Below are 17680 nucleotides of genomic sequence, written 5' to 3'. Positions count from 1 at the left end.
CTAAGAAGTGGAAATTTCGTAGAAATCTTCTTCCAAATCCGCCCCTCGCTAACTACTAAACACAGATACCGCATTGAGATGTTCCATGCCACATGCCACCTAGCCTGGCTCTGGCATGGCGAACTTTCGATATCCCTTCAGTTGTCCTCGCGGGAGTATTTGAAGAAGTTGTGGATATAGGCCTTTGACATGGCGCAGTCCATAGACCCGTCTGCGGTAACCCAAGGCAGGGGACCCGAAAAATGCGTCATGTAACTATCAGAGGACTTATCGATATCTCCACAACCCAATAAAAGTCTGCTGTTGCTAGGTTGATAGCTAAAGCATTTGCACTTGACTGCCTCTGGTGCCAGTTCTCGTTCTTGGAGTTGGAGGAGGTCGCATGTGCAATGGCCTATCTGGAAGTGCTCAGACAGGCTCCTAGATTCACGCTATCAGTATCATTCTGCAACTCAACCGGCCAGAGCCTAGATGCGACTTACGGTTCTGAAGAGTTGCTTCCCCACATAAGCTTCTGCTCTCCAAATTCGCCAACAAAAGCTGTGCACTTTGCCAGAGGCAATGCCGCCCTTTTCCACCCCTCTCGACTTACGCAACATGCTTCTAGCACGTTGTCGTCGTTGACACGAGCAGACAGACAGCGGCCCTTGAAAATGTTGAGAACTGTTTTGTTTGTTGAAGGGAGCGAGTCCATGCAACTGGCTAAGCTTTGGTGGGATGCTGCAATCGAGCCAGGGTCGATTACTGGCTGAGCTCTTGCAAAAACTGCGAGAGCAGCAATGAGTACTGTATTCAACATGGTTTCTGAATCTTGAAGTGCTTGATGTGTTTGTGGGGTTTGCTATGTGTACCGATCTGGAATTCTAACAAAGATTGCTGCTTTAAATACTTTGCTGGTTCCGACCCTGATGGATGCTGAAGTTGAGTTTTCACGCGGCTCGAGACCGAAGGGGTTTTCTTGACTATGGAACCCAACCTTTGTGTCAAGTGATGCATGATGCATTAAGTCAATTGAATTTGGGCACCACGACCTGAGCCGGCGCAGGCACCGGACCGGAGCCCACTCTGCCGGCGCCGTCGTTGACCCACAGTCGGCAAGTCGGCCGACCTCAGCCACAGCACGTGATCGGACATCAAATCACCGAGTGCGCAAGCCACTCATGTGTTTCTAAGCGGAAGATTCCAGAACGCAGCTTTCACCCGCGCTTCCCGGGCGAAAGTGGGGTCGGGGGAGGAGCAAAGACCCCTAGAATCCAATCCGACCACGCGGAAGGACGCAGCTGTTGGCGGGGTCCCGCCTGAAGGTGTTGACCTCGTAGGTAGGTAGCAAGCACCCGGTTGCCATCCAGCAGCAGCAGCAGCATCAGTAGTTACCAGCTTCGGTGGTTGCAGCAGCAAATACCACACCACACCTCACATAGGTTCTGACTCCACGAGGCTGAGTCGGAGCATCGGTCGGCATGCCCAATTCCTCCTGCTGGGCGTTACTTTAGTTCCCGTACCTCATACAACTTCCCGATCTCGACATCCCGATCCACCCCGCCAACCGATCGAAACGCACACGTACATGCTCTGCGCTGGAGTCGAATAATCTCCGGGTTTCTCTGGCAGCAGCAGTCCTTCTTTCCGTTCTTGCTCGTTCCCTGCACTAGTCTTCCCGACGACACCTCCCGACGGCCACTTAATACTGCACTTGGCCAGTCATCTTCGCACTGCATTCCGTCCTTCCAGTTCCAAGTCTGATTCACGACTACCAATCGACAAGAACCTAGACAAATCCACCCATCGTATAAATTTCCCACGCCAGTGCGTAGGCCTCACTGCCGACAGGATAGGTTTCACGATGTCGAGATCAATCCAGCTTAAGGAGGAGGGTAACCGCCACTTCCAGTCAGGCGATTATGCCGGGGCAGAGGCCTTGTATTCTAAGGCGTAAGCACTCCTCTTCTCCCACTTGACCCTGTCCAGCATGCCAGGCGAGCTTAGTACGTAGAGACAAGTTGCTGACAAGGACATCGAACAGAATCATCGCCGACCCTAAGAATCCAGCCCTTTACACGAACCGCGCCATGGCCCGTCTAAAGCTCGAAATATGGGACTCGGTCGTCTCCGATTGCGAATCCTGCCTGGGCCTTGCCCCTGATAACCTGAAAGCCCATTATTATTTGTCCCAGGCCCAGCTTGCGCTGAAGGACTACGAATCGGCCCTTACAAATGCCCTACGTGCCCATCAACTGTGCGTCCAGACTGGAGATAAGTCTCTTGCGGCGATCACAGCACAAGTCCTCCGCTCGAAGAAGGAGCGGTGGGATTGGAAGGAGAGGCACCGCCTCCGCGAAGCACATCAGATGGAGAACGAGATCGTCGAGATGATGGAGAGGGAGCGCAAGCAAGCCATTGATGACGCCATGGACGACAGCGAGAAGAAGGAGATTGAGGCGGAGTGGGACAAGAAGATTCAGCTTTTGAGAGAGACGTTTGAGAAGAGCCGACCGGTGGAGGAACAGAGAGGCGAGGTTCCGGATTGGGCGATTGACGATATTAGCTTCGGCATCATGGTCGACCCCGTCATCGTAAGTTTGATTGCCATCATGGATCCTCAACCATCGCTGACTGGTTTCTATAGACCAAGACTGGAAAGTCTTACGAAAGGGCTTCGATCATGGAACACCTCAGGAGGCACCCCAGCGACCCTCTGACTAGGGAACCTCTTTTGCCATCCGAGCTGAGGCCCAATCTTGGACTCAGGCAGGCGTGTGAGATGTTCTTGGAAAAGAATGGCTGGGCGGTGGACTGGTAACACGAACACACAAATTTCTTCTAAAGTATACTTTTGGCGGTACACCTTCTTTCAAGCTTGCATAGCACGGCGTTCTGGGGTTCAGCGGGATACAAGTGAGTTAGTTATAAGAACAATCTCCATAGCGAGGCCTGGAGGCATCTATTTCTAGGCACTATGAGGTTTACTCCCACACTGCTGCCATCGTGATGCCAGAGAAGCAAGGTGCGTAGATACGACGCCGCAATGCCGGCATCAATGCATCAATGATTTCCCCAGTCCTGCAGCGACTAGGAGCTACCGCAGCCCCGGAATCGTTAACGATTGTATGGGGCCGCCACGGCCCCACCACTAACGCTCTCGCTTGTCGGCCACCCGCCCGGGGTAGGTCAAAAGTTTCTCACACAAACAGGGCGTGGCACCGTGACGTCTCTGAAACCTCCCAATCGTGAGGAAAGGAAACTTCCCAAAATTAACAAAACACAAAAAATGAAGCTAGATGCCAATCGCTGACGGGAATTGAGCCCGACGTGGGGGTCGAACCCACAACCTTGAGATTAAGAGTCTCACGCTCTACCGATTGAGCTAGCCGGGCGACTGAACCCAGCTTGTTTGATGGTTGGGGACTGTCGAAGCGCAAGTGGATTATGAAGACAGCGTGACACAGTCAAACGGGCTAGTAGGTGTGTTCAGACGCCTAGCACCTTTTTCGGCCTGCATTAGGCTGTGAAATTCATCTTTGATGCTCTGGATACTATGTCTACCGTTTGGATGTGCTGGTTATGCCTGGCTCCAGAAGAGTCGAGAACTGACAGAACTCAAAGCAAGCTCAGGCTCAAGCGACAGACGAACCACCAACGTTATTCCCAGGCGCCGACTTCAGATGAACCTCCATGCTTTACAGGTTGCCGCAACCTAGCTTCCGGCAACTTTAGCGCCCAGAACTAGGCGTCCAAGGCATGTATTCCCGATGGCTTGGTTTTTCTCTTCTTCATTGGCATATCTTTAGGTCATAAGCCCATGACCATGGTTTGTGAGGAGCTTAATTGAAAGCTGGTGTTGTATTGGATTTTCTAAGATATTCCTTCTCAATAGCGAATGTCTCAACCAAGTGAATTAGCGGCTGTCATTTTGATTGACCGTTGGCAAATTGAACAAATCTTGTGATGTACCACTGATTTCCTCTGAACATATGCCTATTTACTCTCTCACTCGTGAAGAAGAGCTGACATTACCCCCGGCCGCATCGGCCTTACAAAACCATGGTCGTCTTAAGACTCGACGTCCTTCTTCTTCGGATGAAATGTGACTGAAGAAACACCGTGTCGAGTAAAGTCTCCCCAAAAAGTCCAATTGATGTAGCCACCGTCCCCAAAGTTTACCACTTCTCCATCATGAAACACGAGGAGACGGTAAGGGAGTGCGCCATTGCGGGGGTCCGAGTAGTGAATAATCTTGTCCTCTTCTATCGAGTTACTATTGAAGTAGTACTCGAGACTGTCATGCATCACTAGCACGTTGTAGCGACCCCGATGGCGTTCCCGAAAGGCGTATTCTGCAAGTCGGCCAACCCATTGGTCTCGACGAATCTTGTCATGATCCGAAGCGCAGATGTAGGCTGGTATCTCTGTTGAAACGTCCTTTTCAGGCACCCCTTGGAATTCGGGGGAGTTCAGAGAGACCGGCTTTCGGGGCTTCGTAGAAAAGCGCCGGGAAAGCAAAACTAATCCAATGATGATGGCAGTGCTGAACAAGAGGGACATTGGCCAACACCATCTTGCTAAAATTGAAGGCGTTTCCATTTTACTGAGTTGGAAAAAGCAGTACTAGACAAGGCTTCACAGTCGTGAAAACTCTGTAGGAGAGACAGGATCCGACCATCATTTGTAGTAGCCAAGGCTTCGTTTCTCGAGCTCTCGGGCTTTCGGGTACAACTTCCACAGCAAATCAAAACTGGATGAGGGGCATCTGGAACGGGCACCCCCGGCCATCATCAATTTGGCGGAGGCCGCCTGCAAAAGGGAGGCCTATTAGATGAGGTGCCGCCCATAATTCACACCGAAACACTCTTCAAATCAGGCGTGAGGCGCCCGCATGGCATGCGAAGTTGAGGCACATAAGAGATGGAGCGTTTTTATTCGTTCGTTCTTGTCACACGTTATGAGTTGTCCATGCGCCCAAGATTCAAATGAGGAAACAATGCGGCACGTCGAGATGGCGGTGGCCTATTAGATATTGGGGGCAACTGGGTCTCTCCCCAAGGGATGCTTATATTGTCTTGGCATGCGAAGAAGGCTCTACGTTCCGATCTTTCTGACCCGTCACCCGAGGGCCAAAAGCAAATACTTTCTAAATATTTCTGTCCCGCAACCAATCGCAACCAAACGGTGTCACTATCCTCCCATTTCTAGCCAAAGAGCATCACGGGCACTTGGCGCGCAACCTACAAGAACGCTCAGCATTCGACACACAACAACAACAAGTAACAGTATCACAGAAACACTCGTCATCAGCTATTTAAACAACGCTTCGACGAGATGGAGGTTTTCGCATTTGTCGCAAGTGTTGGCAGCTTCGGGGAGCTTCTGCTGAAAAGTTTCAGCGCCCTACATCGTCTGCAAACACAATTATCGGAAGCGCCAGATGAGATCAGGCGCATTTCCGGGGCCATGCATCGCCTGAAGCATGTGTTGGATGAGATACAGGCCTTGGGTGCACCAGAAAAAGAGCTCATCAGCAAGAAGCGAGATACTGGAGTCCCCTGGGAAGACCAAACTGCCGCTGTGAAAGCTGATCTAGAGAGCCTACTGCAGGCGCTGCAAAGACTTGAAAAAGAATTCAACAAGCCCACAAAGACTTCCAAATCGATACGGGCACGATTTAAAAAGGTCTTTTCCAACCAGGATATAGAGAATTTCGAAAAAAGACTTCTTGATCATCAGTCTTCCTTCACGTTTATGCTCAGCGTTGTACAAGAGTTCGTCAATTTAATACTAGGTTTCTGCTGACTTTCGGTGACCAAAGACTAATTTTTTTCGGCTTTAGGAGACGTCAGAGAGAGTTGATCTCTGAACTGAAATCTCAAAAACATCGATTGCCGCAAGCCTCTCCCATTGGCAGTGTTTTCCTTGTACAAGACGAAGATCTGGGCATCGGGCTCCGGGGTATTGTAGCCAAAGGAATCGATAATTTGCCATGCATAGAGCTCGAAGAGTCCCGAGCAAGAAGCGTCGTTAAATTCACCATCAGTCATCGCGGATCGATTCTCGCAGAGCCAAAATGGGACGCCAGTGTCGTCAACTCGGAGCTAGGTCGCGTCCGAGGTTGGGACCACAACCACAGTCTTCTGGGCAAGGTTGAACTGATAGCCCACGAACTGACATGCTGCGTTTATTCGATTCGCATTCCAATCGGGATTATTTCTGCTCGTCGTATAATATCAACTACCACATCCCAGAGAGGGAAGGCCTTACATGAACAGAAGAGTTGGTGCCTCGATGTATTTCTTTACCCGTGCGGCTTTTGGGCCAAGTCAGTCTCCCGATTATACTTTCAGAAATGCTGCTCCGGCGAGTTCAAATTTGTACCGAAAACGTACGGTTACAATTAGGATCCAGATCTTCGTCGACATTTAAATGCTGGAAATTCTTCGGCCATTCTTGAGATGTTTGCGGAAGGGCGAGCCCACCCAACCGATCTTCTTGCTCCCTCAGGAAATTCCCTTCTTCATGTAAGTATTCAGAAGAGATGAAAGAAAATGGCGATGACGACGAGAAAACAGGAGATTATTGTCAGACACGGCATGGGCATTGACATGCTTGGGCTCTGCCGGATCATTCTAGGCTCAACCAAAGCATTTGACTTGGACTTTCTGAACCAAAGTGGAAAGTATGACGCTCACGACGAAGACGAGTCACCGGTTGCATTACGATAGGAATGGCTCACCAACGTATATTTACAACCCCACTCATGCAGTGTTGTCAATTTATGCTGGAAAGCAGCAAATCTTATGAGAGGATGCAGCCGATGGCAAGTATTCTCATAGAGAATGGCGCCAATCTCTCCATTTGCGACAAAGTTGGACAGTCGTCATGTCTTCTGATGTTCCAGATGCCTCAAGGATTCGATTACTTCGATGAGGTTCTGTATAAGTTCATTGACCTCGACATGCTTCAGAACCTCCGCCCGACAGACCTATGGCTCGTAGCGTCTTTAGCACGATCAATCCCTTCCTTTAAGAGCAAGCTCGAAGCTGAGTTCCAGGGGATACGAACACCTATCGGGATCTCATCTAGTATCCGTCCCCGCATCGAACATCTGCCCGAGCTGGATCCTCAAAAGCAAGCATCATGGTTAAAGAGTGCGTCCAGCCTTGACAGAGTCACGTTTCTGAGGACAATGTGCTCTTTTGGTACCGTAGACATGATTGAGCCCTTCCTAAAATGTGGCATTGACGTCAACGAAACGGAGATGTCGGATGGCAAAACATACATTCGTCATGCGGCCAGAAAAGGAAACCTGGAAGTTGTAATGGCTCTTGCTCAGGCAGGAGCTAGCTTGGAGCAGGTGGAATGGGTATCTAAGAGCACCAATCTATGTGCCTCGGTTTTGGAGGATTTGCTCGAGCGCTAGGCTTTTATCACTCAACGAAAGCCTATTCCCGGCATTCAGAGATCTTCACCAGACCCAGAACTTTGGAAACTGCCGTGGCTTCTGAGGCAGCCGAATCACGAGAGTCACAACGCTTTGTACGCCGCAATGGGATGGGAAGCACATCTTCCTCCTGTAATCGCGCCCCTCCTAGAGTATGGGTATGGTCGGAGGGATGGAAAACCCGCCAAAACAGACCACGGCCAAAGGTGCGGCTCAGAGGTGGTAGATGCAATAAAGAATAGGAAACCTTACCTTAAACAGCTATTAGATGCCGGCCTCGCTCTCGAATGCGAGGATTGCCTTGGTATCAGTGCTGTTATATATGCCGTCGACTTAGGGGAGCTTAAGGCACTAGAGATGTTGATTGAGGCCGGGGCAGATGTGAACCGGCAATGTGGTTTCGGTATTACACCATTGGAACTGGCAACCATCAACTTGGGACTTCCACACCCGCGGGCGAGAACTCGAAGTTTGACATACATGCATATTCTGCGCCAGGACGGGATAGGTGTCAGCCTCGATACAGACCAGAAATTGTATGATTGTATCGTCAGGGCACTTAAGAGAAAGGGAGTAGTCATTAGGATGAGCAGTATGTACCCGGATCATGATACCGTGTTTCAAATTCTTTGCTGACCCCAGGGCTTCAGATCCAGAAAACCGGCATAAAAGCCATCATTTATTGCAAGTTTTTGCGGCAATGATCCTTCTTTCTATTGGAATTGCTGTCGGATACGTTGGGGTCATGGTTCATCTCTCGTGCACAGAGACAGTGTTCGCGGTGACGAATAACGAATGTAAATTCGATTGGCAAAAGGTGCGAAGCGGCTGAACAGTCCTGTTGGCCCCGAAGCAACATTCTCTGTCTAAGAAGGACATGATGTAAAGGAATTTGCCAATAACGGATCCTCACATAATGCACTGAGCTACAACTCTTGACGTAGCTGATGTTAGACACGTACTCAGAGTTATCGGTATCGTTGTTCCCACAGGAAAGGTTTAGCTGCTATGAGAACGACCTCTGATAACCACAGACAGAGAAATCTGGAGAAATTCTCCATGCGAATGACGAACAGCAAAATAAGTCAAATTGGTGTCTATCTTCCCACGGCAAAGCTTATCATCATGCAAAATCCATGAAGGGCGACTCGGTGGAGGTCATCCTCAGAGCTCCTCAAATATTGAAGGGAGCTTATGAATCACCACCTGCTCTTCGTTCTCAACAGTAACCTTGCTGTCTTTCAGTCCCATGATTTGCTGAGCGATATCATTCCAGAACTCGCATCTATTCCTCGAATTCTGGTCATCGGATGTGAGACGGAACGCCGAGTGGAGAAACCCCGGGGCGCGGACTTGGAGGACACTTCGCAGCCTATCGTGGTTCCCGTCCGCCACAGGCCAGTACAGTCGCGTAGTTCTGGGTAGGTTATTCGGGTCTCCATTCATAGCAAAGGATGCGAGATATGCCTTGTACCGCGTCGCTACCAGGCCCTCGAGTACTTTGGCGTAGATCTTGGCCAGCAATCTGCTCCTCAAAACCTTGGAGAGGAGGCCCACAACTTGTTGGACGTTGTTTGAAAAGAGAGGGATCAAGTCGCTGGCATGGTAAGCCAGAACTCTGAAAGGGTATGCATACTCCATCATGTATGACCTGTCGGAGTAGGCATCGTAAAGGTCTCGGGTGTTGCAGGTGAATGTAGAATCCTGAATCACCTCCTTCAAACATGTGGTGTAGTTGTCATGATGAAAAGCCGAGCATTTGTACTGTTGACGTATCTGATCTCTAATGTGCGAAAGTTTCTCCCCGGGAAACATCATGGCCAGGTAAGAGTTGAACTTTGCCTGTGAGTCCATGCCTGCGGGTATGAATGACTGGGCCTCGTTGGCGCAGTGAGAGACGACAGTGGACCAGATATTATCCCAATATTTACCTATTTTGTCAAATCAGAGTCTTCTTTCCTACAAAAAGTGACAGACTATGATCAGAGAGGCATACCTTGAGAAAACGCGATTGTTGGTAGAGTCCTTATCCATTTGCCATCAACAGAGGGCCCGACAGGCGCCATGCCAGTCTGCTTGACCTTGCCGAAGAACTGCTGGTTTGCTTCGATCAACTTGGCCGATCTGGCGTTGCGCAAGCAGTCAATGTCGTACTTGTCTCCGCAGCCAGCCAGTTCAGAGAACATCCGGTAGGCCTTGTCGAGCGCCCCGTCTTTGGAGTTATCCCATTGCCACTCAAATGCGGGGCTCTGAACTAGGAAGGTGTTGAAGTTGGGGTCTTTCTCGCCGTTTTCCCGGATCAAATGATGCATGATAGAGCCAGCACCAGCCGACTCGCCCCAGGCGCTGACGCTGTATCGATCGCCTTGGATTTGGTCAATGTATTCCTGAACCCACTCAAAAAGGAGGGCCTGGTCATAAAGGGCGGCATTCGGCAGCCCGCTATCCTCCATATAGGAGCCTGCGAGCCATCCGAATGCACCTAAACGATAGTTGCCAGTGATAAAAATGGTGCCATATCTTGATGCCTCAAGAAGAGACTGGCCTGTGTAAAGAGGACTAAATTGGTCCTTGCTGCCGAAGGCGTACGCACCGCCATAGAGCCAAACGACGACGGGGAGGCGCGTGGAATCCTTGTCAAAAGCTTTGACTGGTACGTAGATGTCAAGGAAGAGGCAGTCTTCATCCTCGATGATGCTGGTGTCGGGTTCTTCGTAAATCAGGTTTCTTCCACCAGGCGGGTTTTTGAGTCCGTTCGGGTTGATCTGGATGCAACTCCGGCCACCTCCGCTGTCTTGAATGCTGTCGTCTTCCCAGTCGGGGAATGATGGAGCCCCGAAGCGTTCTGGCTTTGCGCCAAAGCGCACGTTTCTAAACACGTATATCTGTATGAACAGATTAGACATCACAGGTCAGACACATATAATGTTTTTCTTTGCTCACATCCTCGTCTCCTGGAAATCGGGCAGCTTCCCAAGTACCCCACGGAAGCTTCAGCTGCGGAAGGTCATGCTCGGTCCTGGCACCGGCGCACAACGCTAGAACCGCGAAAGAAAACATAACTTTGAGCATGATGGCAAAATGTGCACCCGCGATGCGGAGTATCTCGAAGTTTGAGGTGGTGAATTTTCGATACGGTGGTCCGAGGAAGGCTGCTCTGTGCTCGTGACCAAAATGGCTTGCGCAAGAAGACGTTGAGCGATGCGCGCCCCTGGCGGCTTTCTATTAAAATCAGTCAATGTAGTGAAATCCTCTCTCCAAGGCGACCACCTCTACAACTTCTCACATTCATGAAGAACAAATTCCTGGTCGGGGATTTAATTGCACGATGGTCTGATCTTACATGTCCGAGCAGCCCTGGGATCAATTGTCTTGGACGTCATTCTTCATGGAGATGTGCGGATGTTAGTCCGGTGCGGGGAAGATGAACCTTGCCGCCTTTGCATGGAATCCAGGATACCCAAGCTTAAACGGAGGGGAAGACGGGTGTCTGATGTCTTGCATTTCAGCTGGTGCCTCGGACAGCCCCCAAGTGAGAGGCGCGCAGTGAGCCACGCAGGTAACGGTGTCTACCCAGCCTTCTATATATCAAGCGAGACACAAGGACCACTAGAAATATAAGTGAAAAATTCCTGATTGGAGAACATGCACTGCGCCCGAGTACGGCGTTAGGCCCGAGGTACTTTGCCATATGGAAAAGTGTCTTGAATCTTGTTATTCTCTTTGCGTCAAAGGGAGGCTTTCGCTCGAGACAATGTGCCCAAGCTCATGCAGCGCGCATATTTGAAGCATGCATATTCCCCCTTCTGAGAAATTCCATACCAGTTGGTGTCTTGAGTTATCATGATGAGATCGTGTTCACGAAGCCATCGCCGATGATCAACAAGGCGCGTGAAGAGAACTACTACGGCATATTTTCACCAGAATCAAATGGTTCATTTCGGGTTCCACACGGATGTTCAGTCACCGAAAAACTTTACTACCAGCTGTCGACGCTTTCAATACAATGCATTTGTTGCCGAGGTGAGGGCGAATTGATATGTACTTTCTATCCCTGAAGTATGACCAGAAAAGAATTGGTGCACGAACGCGCTCCATCACGTAGTTTCGTCGAGTCTCATCGAAGATACTCAGGCAGAAGTCTTGCCACGGATGATATCGGCAGCCTGCAAAGGAGTCACTGTTAGTGGGATTCAATACTAGAGAACACTGGAGCGCAACTTACTCTCTCAGCGACAGCGTAAACAGTTGTCATGATGTGGGTGGCAGGAACCAAAGGCATGATAGAGGCATCGACAACACGCAGACCCTTGACGCCGTAGACCTTCAGGTTTCCATCCACGACACCGCCCTCCTCCTTGGCGCCCATCTTGCAGGTGCCGACAGGGTGGTACAGAGTTGAAGCCTGCTGACGAATGAAGTCGCCAATGGCCTCATCGCTGGTAACGTTGGCACCGGGAACGACCTCGACGGGAGACAGCTGCTTGATGGCGGAGGTGGCAGTGAGGGTACGAGTGAACTTAACGCCCTCGGTCAAAAGGGAGACGTCCAGAGGGTTGCGGAGGAAGCCGGCGTCGGCGACGGGGGCGTCGAACGTGCTGCTGGAGGAGGCCTTCACACTGCCACGAGAGTAAGGGTGCTGAAGTCCAAGCACCATGGCACCGTCGGACCAGATAACCTCAAGAAGGGCGGAGTCAGTGGCCAGAAGACGCTCATTGAGCACCTTCTGCTGGGCTTGGTAACCCTTCACAACCTCGGCCGGAGTACCAGTAGGAAGGAAGGTCGTGCCGTCCTGAGAGGTGGCCTGGGTGTTCAGAGACTGGCCAGCCTGGGAGTAGGTGGACAGAGGGAGGAAAGCCAAAAAGTCGCCGGTGGGGGATGCGAAGGGACCAGTGTGCTGGCTGTCGTACTCGGCTCGGGCGGCGGCGGCGAAGGTCTCATTGCTCGTCAGGAGGCTGCTCACGGGCAGAGTCGTGTTGACTAAATCATCATGTTAGCTTCGCCGGCTCTTTGTACGCAAGCACGCTTGGAAGGGAAGTCCTACTGGTATTAACGACAGTCAGAAGAACATGATCATGCAAGTTCTGACCGACAGCAGGGAGATCGACAACAGTGGAAACACCAATGCTCTGGTGGAGGGCAGAGTCACCGATACCAGAAACCTGGAGGATTTGAGGGGTGTGGAAGGAACCAGCAGCAAGAATGACCTCCTTGCTAGCGGTGGCAGTCTGGACATTGGCACCCTTGCTGGCGGCGAACTGCGAATCCGTTAGCCTCAGAGAGCCCGTCAGGCAAGACAGGAGTCATACCTCCACGCCGGTCGCAGTGACTGAGTCGCCAGAACCAGTAGTCAAAACCTTGGTAACCTGTTGTCCGGTAAGAAGGTGCAGGTTCTTTCTTGTGGTGAAGTTGTCGTAGTAAGCCTCTCTGGCGGAAGAACGAGTGTTTGTCGTGGGGTCCTGGTTGTGAGGGCAGAAGTAACCACCGATGGGGCTTCCATTGGCTTGATCCTTGGCAACAGTGATGCCGAGCTCCTTAACGGCATCAATCATGTACTCTGTAATATTGTAAGCTTCCAAAATAACCGCAAACAGTTTCTCTCAGCAATAACGTACTGGTAGTGGGCCAGAAGAATGGAGAGTACGTGACTTGCATCAAACCGTCCTTGCCGTGAGCAGAGTCGTCAACCTCGACACCCCATTCGGAGACAATGTCTGCCTTGGGAGGGGTGAAGATTTCATTCTAGCCAAGTTAGCCATCCCCTCCGGTCAATCGCGTTGTCGGTTCAGTTGGCACACCTTCTTGAAATACGGCAGAAGAGAGTCCCAGTTCCAGCCAGTGTTTCCAAGCGCCTCCCACCGGTCATAGTCGGATTTGGAACCTCTGTCGAAGACCATTCGGTTGAGTTTCGTTGAACCTCCAACAACCCTTCCTTGGGGAATAGAAACGGTACGGCCTCCGAGCGCATCGTTGGCGATGTAAGTCGTGTTCCAGTCATACTTCGTTCCAATAGCGCCTCCTGCCAGACCCGGAATCTTCACAAAATCTTCTCCCGCGTCACTGTAGGCTGACTGTCAGTATCGCTGTTAAGATACGAGTTATGTTCAACTAACAGTTCGCCGGCCTCGATGATCAGAACGGACACATCTGTTTCGAGTCAGTTGGTGAAATTCAGCCACATTTTCCAGAATGACGTACTCGAATCCTCGGAAAGTCGGTTGGCGACTGTCAAACCACTCGCACCGGCTCCAACGACGATGTAATCATAACTCGGCAGCAGGTTGGACTCGTTTGCGCGCTTAATACAAGGAGAGGACGGACGAGCAAGCGCTCCGTAGAGCGGCATTGCTGCCACAGCTACAGCCATCTTCACGACGAATGCCATGGTGACTGTTTTCTGCCGATTCAACTCTTAAAAGACAAAAAAGAATGAATGTTTGTGCGTATGTACAGGGGTACGACAACGAGTGAGTAGAGACGCAAAGAGTTGCAGATGTGTATCGACTCGGGACGACCCGATATGTATACGATCTGGTCCTGCCCCTGAAGATGGGACTGGACCATCTGATAATAAACTCGACATGCGCGCTTGCAGCCGACCTACCTGCCTGTCTTGTTGATGCTGCCGCTCCTACTTGCCGACTGTCAGCTTTCTTCTCCACCAGAGTCAGGGGGTGGGAAGCACGACAAGCGAGACAACAGCGCGCTGTAGGCCTGGGACGCCGACATATTGGTACTGAGAGAATTACGTGACATAGTGCGACGATGCCAACAGAACGAGTAAGAACGGCATATTGGGTAGCATGGAGACCCGCAAGGAAGGCAAGGAGGAACCTGCAATCGGACGGGTGAAAGTCCCTTACGAACATCAGCCGAAGCTTGGTATTGGCAGTTCAGAAGGTCTTGGGGTGGCGCAATGCTGTGTTAGCGATGGCTCGGTCAGCGAAGACAACTGTAACTGCCACACGTGGTTGACAAGCCAAGTGGATTGTAAGCCGGTTTCTGGGAATGGTCGCCCGGAGATTGCGCCTGCAGTCGACTGGGAACGATTTGCCGAAAGGCAAGGATATTGAATCATTTAGGTTCATGCTGGTTGAAACGGCGCGTTAGCGGTTAGCCAAGAGGAAGAGCTTCGCCCCGCGATAACTCACCTGCTAAGATGCTGACAAACTGTCCAGCTGAGCTCCAAGTTGCCGCGAATAGTCTTTTGAGTTCCCGTGGCCAAGACATGTAGAGTGTTACTGCATAGTACGGAATCATCGTGCACCCTCATCTGCAGTGACACATGGCGATCGAGGATCATCGCCGATAGCCAGATTTCGTCCCATCGCCGAAAAACGTCCCCTAAAAAAGAGTGCGGCATCCCAAGTACCCCGGGTCCGCGACTCATTGACAAGGAACCCCCCACTTAATCCCGGTTGCTTCCTGCATCCTGCTCCTCCACGATTTTCTCCCCAAGTCGGCACCCTGCCGGCCGGTGCGGCTGCAGTTGGTCCTCGGCCCCTCTGACAACCTGCTTGTTTGGCACCATGGCACGGACAGGCTGGAAACTTCGACATTTGTCTGGTTCGCTGGGTTCTGTACATTGGATAAGGTACACGAAGAACATGGAATTGGGATTTGACTTCTTTGATGGAACTACAATGGTGTCAAAGGAGCGCGCCGGCAGGCAACATGTTCAAAACAAACCACGAGCGTTGAGCAAATCCCATCGCAACTCGATGCGTTTTTGATAAATTGGATTTCCGGTGTCGATCACGAAGCCGTAGCGCGCGGCTCCCGGTGCGGAGGCCAGCGCTCTGCTTGTCTTTTCAAACGTCATTGCAGGAGGCTATGTCGAAGCATCTCAATCATGAAGTTAACTGAAAAAGTGCTTTCTTCTCACACGGTATGTACATGATTCTTTTCGGAAACCTCGGTCCCACAGAACACCAATATTGGACAGACATGTGAGAAGACGCTCAAGTGTTACGAACAAGTAAATAGACACAGTCGTGTAGCGCAGTGTACTGCGTAGACACGCCGATGGACCGTCGGCAGCATGACAGCTACGAATTTGGACCAACACCACCTTCGGGACTTGTGGCACCCAATATCGCTCACCCCGCTGTACTCGTTCGGGGGCCACTTCCCGGGAAGATCTCCTTCCTGCATGCAACCCTCTCTCTCAAAAATGGCAGGGCTTGAGAGAGAGGGTTGCATTCTGGTAGACGAGAACCGCCTACCGTAGCATTGGAATAATTCCACAACGTCTACAGTTGTCATCATTTTGGTCGAGGCTATTCCTCTTGGACGGGCTTGGCCGTTCGGGAACGAGGTCGTTCCGACGCCATGATTTTCGCACATAATCTTCCAGAGACAGCCTCTGTATCAAAGGTGAGCTAATTCATACGCAGCTCAGTAATCGACCCGTCCCGGTCAGCGCTTGGGGATCTCATGCTCAGGAACAGTGAGCAAAACATACGTCACTGTTTGAAGCTTCACTGGCTTCTGTTTGGCTAAACGCTTTGATGGCACCTACGTAAGTCTTCGAACTCCAACCCAGAATAGCTTGAATAACCCCATATGACAGATGACCAGCACCGAGAGTCAAATAGGGAGGAGACAGCCTTGGCGCTCCATTGTTTCCACCTGATAAGAATGAAATACTCCTAAATGCATGGAGTCGTGTGGATAAGAGGGGTTCAGCTTCACTTTAAACTCGCTGATGGATTTCTCGCTAAGCGTATCACATAGCAGCAGGTTTCAGCCATTTCTCTGGTCCAAACCTCTGCGCCGGCGGTGTGCCGACCTTGCAGTACAGAAAATGGTCAAGCAAGTTTTCCGAGCTGGGTTACTCCGGCAACTCACAAGGTGTCTTGCATGATAAACAGTGCTTGTCAGGCTCGTTCATCTGATGCTCCCCAAACCCTAAATCATGTCGTTAGTGGATCATTTAACTGGGGGAAGTCTCACGACAGTGAAATAATAACAGGCTCGACCCTTGGAAACCCAGTAGTCCGGTTCAATCTATCGCATGCGTGGAAGGAGCATCGCAAGTCTAGTCTGGCTAGTATGCTAGCGGGCCGAGAAACGCAAAAGCGCAAAGGCGCACATGCGGACAGTTTTCCCTGGCTGCAGTCCGCCCTTTCGTTCTTTCAAGACCAACGCAAGAGCCTAATCGGCGACTGTTGCTGTCAGATATCATAACTCAACTTGTTTTCCAACTTCAAGAACGAGAACCCCCACATCCCGCGAACTCTTCACCAGAATCCAGCGTATCAGTGCTTGCGGAACCACTAAGATTGTGATGTTAATGCGGTTTCCACGCATCATTTCCCGTCTCTATTCTCGCGGCTTGCCTCTTTCGCAGTTCCCCTTCTCCTTTTTCACTATTTGGCAAATCGCGTAAGACGACATTTCTAAGGGAAGAGTGGCCACTTCTTGTCCGGGTTGACCACAAAAGGCGTTTCGTCAAGAACTATCACGATGCAAAGATAGAGTATCAATCAATGGATGGATGCGAAGACTCCGCAATTACCCATTTAGGATATGTGCAGGAATCTGTCTTGTCGATTCGAGGTTTTGGTATCACCAGTAATTAAGTAAACATGTGTTTTATTTGGACTCACTCGGGCTGGTGTTTGTTGACGTGACACCCTCAATTTGCAGAACACTCCAAGGAGAATAATCGCAAACCATGGGAAATACTTTCAAAAGCGAGAAATTGCAGACCCAGCGTGCGATGCTGATTATATTACACGTCTCTAGGCGAGCTAGATGCACAAAAGTCCTTGAAAGTCATTAAAGAAGGGCGACTTTTTAGCACGGCTACAGTCAGCATCAAAACCAACTTTCAAGCTTCAATCATCATCTTGGCAGTAGACGAATTCCGGCACACATCAAATACTTTCTTCTAGCCTTCTGGTCACGAAAAAAACTTAATCATATTCGCGCTTCGCCGACAAAGAGTCCCACTTTGAGCTCAAAGAAGATCTCAAAGAATGACGGACTCGGTGGCGTCAGCTAGCGCTCCGCACCGCGGAACCTCCGTGGTGCGCCCGTACGTCTCGCTCGTATGCTTGTCATTTCATCCTGATTTAGGCAGCTACTTTGCCATTTTTAGGTACTAACAATCTTCATCACACATATCCCCGTGGCCGGCAAGATCTGACAAACACCTGGCCTCGTTGAATTCCTGCAAACCCCCCGGTTGACGCATTCAGCCGGCTTGGTATCTTCGACAGCATCATTCGATTCGACTACGCA

The 17680-nt window shown here is 50.7% G+C and overlaps 5 protein-coding genes across 5 annotated transcripts; 2 read left to right on the top strand and 3 right to left on the bottom strand.

The window, feature by feature from the left end:
- Positions 1 to 137: 137 nt before the first annotated feature.
- CGCS363_v008959 (uncharacterized protein) lies at positions 138 to 799 on the bottom strand (the record flags this gene model as incomplete). Its single annotated transcript, XM_036640808.1, has 3 exons — positions 138 to 420; positions 483 to 547; positions 593 to 799. 3 exons carry the CDS (start codon positions 797 to 799, stop codon positions 138 to 140), a joined length of 555 nt encoding a protein of 184 aa, XP_036495097.1.
- A 1044-nt stretch (positions 800 to 1843) lies between these two features.
- CGCS363_v008958 (STIP1-like proteiny and U box-containing protein 1) lies at positions 1844 to 2800 on the top strand (the record flags this gene model as incomplete). The annotated part of the gene is made up of 3 exons (XM_036640807.1): positions 1844 to 1932; positions 2024 to 2573; positions 2627 to 2800. 3 exons carry the CDS (start codon positions 1844 to 1846, stop codon positions 2798 to 2800), a joined length of 813 nt encoding a protein of 270 aa, XP_036495096.1.
- Positions 2801 to 6414: 3614 nt separating this feature from the next.
- CGCS363_v008957 (uncharacterized protein) lies at positions 6415 to 7411 on the top strand (the record flags this gene model as incomplete). The annotated part of the gene is made up of 4 exons (XM_036640806.1): positions 6415 to 6509; positions 6575 to 6667; positions 6739 to 7139; positions 7200 to 7411. The coding sequence occupies 4 exons, from the start codon at positions 6415 to 6417 to the stop codon at positions 7409 to 7411; spliced, it is 801 nt and encodes a 266-aa protein (XP_036495095.1).
- Positions 7412 to 8596: 1185 nt separating this feature from the next.
- Positions 8597 to 10504, bottom strand: CGCS363_v008956 (Secreted lipase; the record flags this gene model as incomplete). Its single annotated transcript, XM_036640805.1, has 3 exons — positions 8597 to 9363; positions 9429 to 10317; positions 10376 to 10504. The coding sequence occupies 3 exons, from the start codon at positions 10502 to 10504 to the stop codon at positions 8597 to 8599; spliced, it is 1785 nt and encodes a 594-aa protein (XP_036495094.1).
- A 1058-nt stretch (positions 10505 to 11562) lies between these two features.
- xptC-8 (Dehydrogenase xptC) lies at positions 11563 to 13817 on the bottom strand (the record flags this gene model as incomplete). The annotated part of the gene is made up of 8 exons (XM_036640804.1): positions 11563 to 11598; positions 11658 to 12412; positions 12477 to 12690; positions 12742 to 12989; positions 13048 to 13174; positions 13231 to 13492; positions 13546 to 13579; positions 13631 to 13817. The coding sequence occupies 8 exons, from the start codon at positions 13815 to 13817 to the stop codon at positions 11563 to 11565; spliced, it is 1863 nt and encodes a 620-aa protein (XP_036495093.1).
- Positions 13818 to 17680: the final 3863 nt, after the last annotated feature.

This window comes from Colletotrichum siamense (genome assembly GCF_013390195.1).
Source record: "Colletotrichum siamense strain Cg363 chromosome Unknown KSG_Cg363_contig05, whole genome shotgun sequence".
NCBI lineage: Eukaryota > Fungi > Ascomycota > Sordariomycetes > Glomerellales > Glomerellaceae > Colletotrichum > Colletotrichum siamense.
This window is presented reverse-complemented; position numbering and strand designations above follow the sequence as displayed.